The sequence below is a fragment of the Telopea speciosissima genome, chromosome 5 (genome assembly GCF_018873765.1).
Source record: "Telopea speciosissima isolate NSW1024214 ecotype Mountain lineage chromosome 5, Tspe_v1, whole genome shotgun sequence".
Lineage (NCBI taxonomy): Eukaryota > Viridiplantae > Streptophyta > Magnoliopsida > Proteales > Proteaceae > Telopea > Telopea speciosissima.
This window is the reverse complement of record NC_057920.1, coordinates 61,807,335-61,813,935: the sequence shown is the minus strand read 5'-3', so window position 1 is coordinate 61,813,935 and position 6,601 is coordinate 61,807,335. Positions and strand designations below refer to the sequence as shown.

At 38.3% G+C, this 6,601-nt stretch overlaps 1 protein-coding gene across 1 annotated transcript; it reads left to right on the top strand.

The window, feature by feature from the left end:
• Nucleotides 1–300: 300 nt before the first annotated feature.
• On the top strand, nt 301–6,147 carry LOC122661598 (protein DETOXIFICATION 27-like). Its single transcript, XM_043857048.1, has 8 exons — nt 301–636; nt 753–1,294; nt 1,379–1,465; nt 1,775–1,831; nt 3,749–3,987; nt 4,778–4,896; nt 5,175–5,261; nt 6,003–6,147. The coding sequence occupies exons 1-8, from the start codon at nt 334–336 to the stop codon at nt 6,081–6,083; spliced, it is 1,515 nt and encodes a 504-aa protein (XP_043712983.1). The 5' UTR covers nt 301–333; the 3' UTR covers nt 6,084–6,147.
• The last annotated feature ends 454 nt before the right edge of the window (nt 6,148–6,601 follow it).

Genomic DNA, 6,601 nt, shown 5'->3' with positions numbered 1-6,601 from the left:
TATCTGTAATTAATCATTAAATCATAAAAGATAAGGGAAATCCTTGTCTGGTGTACACACTATATAGAGTGTAGGATCTACTACCACACCAATGTACTTCCACATGTCAAACTCCTTTGCATGCTTATCTTGATGACTCAATGCCTTACGCCTGCTTTGAAGAATCCTCCAACTTTAATAAAAAAACCCAAAAAAATCTTGACTCGGTAGTACGTATCATCTAATGTGACAACTTACAATGTAAACATTGCTGTCCATAAATATCTTTCCATCTCCTTGTAACTCTTCTCTTAATTTCTCTCTGAATCGTTGGTCGAAAGAAAGAGCCATAACATGCAGAGCAGCAATGGCAGAACAGGGGATGAGGTGGTTCCTCTGTTGCAGAACCAATCATCAATAAAAGAAAGTGAAAATGGTGATGATCATCATCATCAAGAGGAGGAAGATCTATGGAAAAGGGTTTGGATTGAATCAAAGAAGTTATGGATCATCGTGGGTCCTGCCATCTTCAGCCGTGTCTCCTCCTTTTCTATGAACGTCATCACCCAAGCCTTCGCCGGCCATCTCGGTGATCTCGAGCTCGCTGCCATCTCCATTGCCAATAACGTCATTATTGGCTTCAACTTTGGTCTTTTGGTACCTAATCTCTTCTCCTATATCCATTCTTTTTTCGAATTCGATTCAGTGGAGTCTCTAAATGTCATCCTCTGTTCTGGGTTTTGTTTGTTTTGTCTGTTTTGTGGATTAATTAGTTAGGAATGGCTAGTGCATTGGAGACGTTATGTGGGCAGGCATTTGGGGCTAAGAAGTACCACATGATGGGAATCTATATGCAACGATCATGGATTGTTCTCTTCCTCTGCTCTGTTCTGTTACTTCCCATGTACGTTTTTGCTACTCCAATTCTGAAATGGATGGGACAACCGGACGATGTGGCGGAGCTGTCAGGTCTGGTGGCGATTTGGCTTATCCCTCTCCACTTCAGCTTTGCGTTCCTATTCCCTCTTCAGAGGTTCTTGCAGTGCCAGATTAAGACTCTTGTGATTGCTTGGGTTTCTTTGGTGGGTCTAATAGTTCATATCTTTGTGAGTTGGCTTTTTGTGTTTGGACTGAAATTAGGCTTGTTTGGAGCTGCTATTACTCTCAATTTTTCTTGGTGGGTTTTGGTTTTTGGGTTATTTGGTTACACTGTTTGTGGTGGGTGTCCTCTCACTTGGAGTGGTTTCTCCATTGAAGCCTTCTCTGGTCTTTGGGAGTTCCTCAAACTCTCTGCAGCTTCAGGGGTTATGCTCTGGTACACCAATATCACTCACTCCTGCAACTCTTTGGGACAGTTTTGGGTTCTTAATTAACTCTTCTATCCTATTTGGTTTGGCAGCTTGGAGAATTGGTATTATAGAATATTATTATTGATGACAGGAAATCTCAGGAACGCAAAAATTGCAGTAGATGCTTTGTCCATCTGGTATGTATGTTCCATGGATCCAGAGCCTCTACGATGCGCTGCCCTTAGCAACCTGAGTGGTGCAGACTGAGCTGTGTGCGCAAAGACCGCCTTACCCCTGCTCAAACGTCTTGCCTGAGCAAGGGTAAGGTGGTCATTGCATGCACGGCTCAATTTGCGCCGCACAGGCCGCTACGGGCAGCTGCGCCGTAGAGGATCTGTGTTGATGTTCAATCTCCTCAATTCGATTTATTTATTACCTAAATAGAAAAATGAAAAAAATGATTTGGTTGACAAAGTAAGTGTTCTTATGATCTTTAATTTTTGCAGTATGACCATTACTGGGTGGGAGATGATGATTCCATTGGCGTTCTTCGCTGCAACTGGGTACTTTCTTCTAACCTTTTTCAGTTTTTTGTTTGTGGTTTTAGAAATAATAGATTTATAGAAACATTGACCGTTTGGTAGGGACACATTCGTTTTTCAGATAAATCAGGGTTGGTCAAGTAGACTCCTACTAAAAACCCTATTAATAAGAATTATGAATAGTTTAGTTATCAAAAGAAAAAAATAAAAGAATAATGATTACTTTTCCATTAATAGTAATCAAACTCCTTTATTTTTTGTGGGATTTTAAATAACATAGGGATAAGGTTTTCAGATTTCAGGTCAAACAACATTTAATGTTGTTCCTAAGCATTTATAAGTTCACCAACTGAGGTGGGATTTTGAACGAATCCTCTGCAGTACCTACGGGTGTGCGGTGCACATCTTGCGGCACAGCAGAGCCATGTGGCAGCTGTGCCATAGGATGTGCATCGTACACCCACCGGTACTACAGAGAATCTTGATCCGATTTTGAAATGCTACATTAATACTTTCCTACCCCAATTCTCCAACACCCACCTAAGTCACCATTAAACAAATGGGTCCTAAATAAGACAAAAATAACCTATCCAATGGAAACCAATATTGAGAAGAAAATTATAGAATGAAGTTAACATTCTCTATTTGGAAAAACAAAGATAAGAAATAAAAGGATTACTGATACTAATTGAAGGGAGACAATATGTGTGGAGGTTATGAGCATGGACTGATGGTTGGGAGCATTAATCATAGTGATGCCAAGGGTTTGATGGTCTCAAGTTTGGGATCCATCTTTTTCCAATCGCCTACAACAAGTTAGGTTTTTTCTAGAATGCGTGTTGCCTCTTCGTGGCCCCTTATGGAGATGAGCTTTAAAATATGCCTGACTTATGAGGAGATAGAGACGAAAACATGGAATTCGATATTGAACTTTATTGGATGGGAGAGTCCAAGTTTGCTTTGTCTATCATATCTCCATATCTACTTATGTTCTGTGTTTTTTGTTTGAATTGGCGGATTCGATGTAAATTTAATGTGTTTGATGAATGGATTTCAGATTAAGATATTTATGATTTTTTAGAAGAATTAGGTAGATCCACTTTTTTTGGATTATTTGAAAGAATGAGTAATTCTGGCCTGAAATTGGATCCAAAATTAGTAGGACTCGATACTATATTTTAAAACCTAGGTCACCATCAACAATTGACCAAATAATCTTCTTTTTTATACAAAATTCCAAATTTCAGTTGAGTCCAAAACAGAATTCAGACAGAGTGATGGACACAAAATTGTATGTATCTGAAAAAAATAAAAAATTTCAAGGATGAAGATGGAATAGAATGTCTGTATCAACAAATTTTTTTTTTTTTTGGGGGAGGGGGGGGGGGGGTTGCACCAGCTCGGGGGCCAAACACGTGTAGGGGCATGGATTAGGGGAGATTTTTCATTTTGTAAAAGGGTGGGATGATCATTTCAAAGGGCTATGTCATGGCGCAAAGGCCATGCGACCAGCAATTTAGATCCTCTATGACCGGACAGGTAGCGGCCATTGTGCGGCCCACACAGGTAGGTGCGTGGACCCTACTTGGGCTGGGTCCTCGGGCAATGGGTGGGATAGTCATTTCGTCCCTGCCTATGTGTGAGCCGCACAATGGTCGCTACTTGTCCAGCCGTAGAGAATCAAAATCCGTGCGACCAGGTAACGTTCTTTTTCCTTTTTTCTTTGTGAGGGAGTTTTCCTTCTCCCACACTATTGGTGTAGAAAACATTTCTCTCACTTTTTATTTTTTTGTTAGTATTTTACGTGGAGGGTGGATTAATGTAATCATAGATATAAAAATGTTCATTAATATGTATTTGCTCTTGATTTTAATATAACCTTATTAGTTGGTAACAAGTAATCTTTTTGTGTTTATGTGATTACCAAATTCACTAAAGAGTAAGGGTAGCAAACGAGCTCGGAGCAGGCAATGGGAAAGGAGCTAAGTTTGCAACAATTGTATCGGTGGCGACATCCATAGTAATCGGTCTCATATTTTGTGTCTTAATTATGATATTCCATAGCGAGTTTTTTATCATTTTTACGTCCAGCGAAGATGTCATTACTGCTGTCAACAAGCTTTCCGTCCTCTTAGCCTTCACCATCCTCCTTAATAGTGTTCAACCGGTTCTCTCCGGTGAGTGTTTTTCTCATTCTATTTATATTTATTGTTGTTTTTTTCACTTAGCTTGACAATCACCTACCAATACCAAAATTCACATGGGAGGTTGTAACTTTCTTTTGATTGCTCTTGTCTTGTTCGTAAGAGTTGATTCTTATAGGACAAAAAAAAGTAAGGTTGCAGCTTTTTTTTTCACCAACTTTTTTAGACTAAAACGCTACCATGAGAAAAGGGCTAATTTCCCTCTTCACCAACTTGATTACAGCAAGATTTTTCCATTGAAAAAAGGGCTTGGGTTCTCTAAATGGGTAGCTTGGAAAGGAATCTTCAAGTGGATACCAAATATTTGTCTCCGTAGAATAGAAAAAAAAAAAAAAAAAAGATAATTTAGTTGAGACCTAGAAACCCTAAAACCCAAAACCCTAAACTCTATGCCCAATCAAAATGTTTTATATGAGAATGTATAATAGTTGTCGGAATAACAATAGCTATATTGTATGGAAAAATATGGAAATACATACTAATACATGAAAGGATATTTGATTGAAATTAAGTCCTGAAATTTAAAATAGGGCCCGGCCATACCACTCTGGTTATCCAATAATTGGAATTGTCATATGATATGACTCATCATGTGATAAAGTCAAGAGCCACTTGAAGATTCCATTCCAAGCCTGCCCACATGGAGGAAATATCCCCTAGTAAAAAAGAAAAAAGAGGACATAAAGAAATTCCTCATAAATTTATTTGCCTTTGAGGCCTTCATTTGAAGGTATCGATTACAAAATATTTATTTGTATTATAGGAGTTGCTGTTGGATCTGGATGGCAAGCATTCGTGGCCTACATAAATTTGGGTTGCTATTACATCATTGGGGTCCCAATCGGATGTTTATTGGGGTGGTACTTTAATCTTGGAGCCAAGGTATGTTTCCATCTCTTTACTTGTATAATTTAAAAAATTTACTTAATTTAGTGTTAATTTTATGATTGGGCAAGAGATCTCTACTTAGTCGCATGGTCTTTACAAAAACGTCTGGGCCAATAGGAGAGCACGCATTGGTATCTACCTAGGGGATAGAGGGATCATCTCACGGTGCCCTGTGAGAGGGCCTAGGAAACACCACCAAGTAGAGATCTTTTTCTCTTTATGATTTTAGTGGTTTGTTTTTATCTAATGTTGGGAATAATTGTAAAAATCAGGGAATTTGGTCCCGAATGATTGGTGGAACTGGCATCCAAACATTGATATTGGCCATCATCACCATTCGTTGTGACTGGGAAAATGAGGTATGTTCAACTTTCATAAATTTTTATAGAAAAAACATTGAGCACACCATCGGTATACCGTAAACCGCTAGTACCCATGTGTCCCTAATATGCACATAGACTTATAGGGGTTGGGCTAGGGTTTACAATTCCTAGCCCAAGCAGAGCCCGACTAGAAGTTTGAGCTCGGCTATATTAGCCCATGGGAAAGGCCAAGGGCTAGACTGTCTAGAAGCAATCTGGAACACAAACAATTTTTTACCTAGGCTGAATTAAGTTTGACAGCCCGGGGTATTGGTCCAACCTTCTGTTTTTGGTTAGAAGTAAGGGTATCAAACGGTTCGATTTGGTTTTGGTTTGGCTCAAGCTACAAGATGCACAAATAGAAATAGAATAGTTTTAAAAACCTCAAACCAAAATCAAATTGCTTTGGTGTGCTTTTATTCGGTTCTTATTCTTTTCATGAATTCGGTTCTTATACTGTTTAATTTGATTTGTTTAGTTTAATTCGGTTCGGTTTAAATCAGCCTTTTTTATTCTAGAAATGAAATTGAACCACACTAAATTAAAACCTATTTTTTAGAACCAAAACTGAAACATTTTTTTAGATTTGGTTTGATTTTAAACGATTGGTTTCAGTCTCGATTTATGATTCCTGTTCTAAATTGACACCCTTTTGTGTAAAGATAATGGGTTTGACGGTGAAAAATCAAATCATAGTGATTTTTTTGATTTTTTTTTTGACTATTTCACCATTGGCAGGCCAAGAAAGCAACCTTGACGGTAGAGAAATGGGCGAATGAGGATGTTTCGGACGGTGAAAATCAAATCACAGAGAAATGAATACTAAACTTACTACCACTTCATCAATCTATAAATTATCAAAGAAGGGATGATACGGAATTTACAAGTTCCTAATCCATAAGATCCATTAATGTAGCACCTGCTGCTGAAGTGTAACAACTCAACAACTGACACGCCGCCGCCGAAGCATAAGTAATTCCTTTTTTTTTTTTGAGGAGATTGAGAGACAAATTACAAAATTTGAGGGATATGAGAGGGTTAATTAATAGTGGTTTGCTTTGATATGGGAGGTTTACAAAGATTTAGCTTGGCAACAAACAATGTCTTGTTGTTTAAGGGGCTTGTTTGGCCTTGGTTTTTTTCTATTCTCCTACCGTGTAATAAAATTCATGTTCCAAGAACGTTGCTCTTTCCCCTTTAAAGAAGAAAGGTTTTATTCAAAAAACCAATGGATTTGATCTCTCAAACTTCCTCAAAGATAAAGTAAGGCTAAACCGGGCATTGGGTTACAAATGTGAAGCGCAATCCTAGCCTTAATTTCATTGGGCCTGTTATAA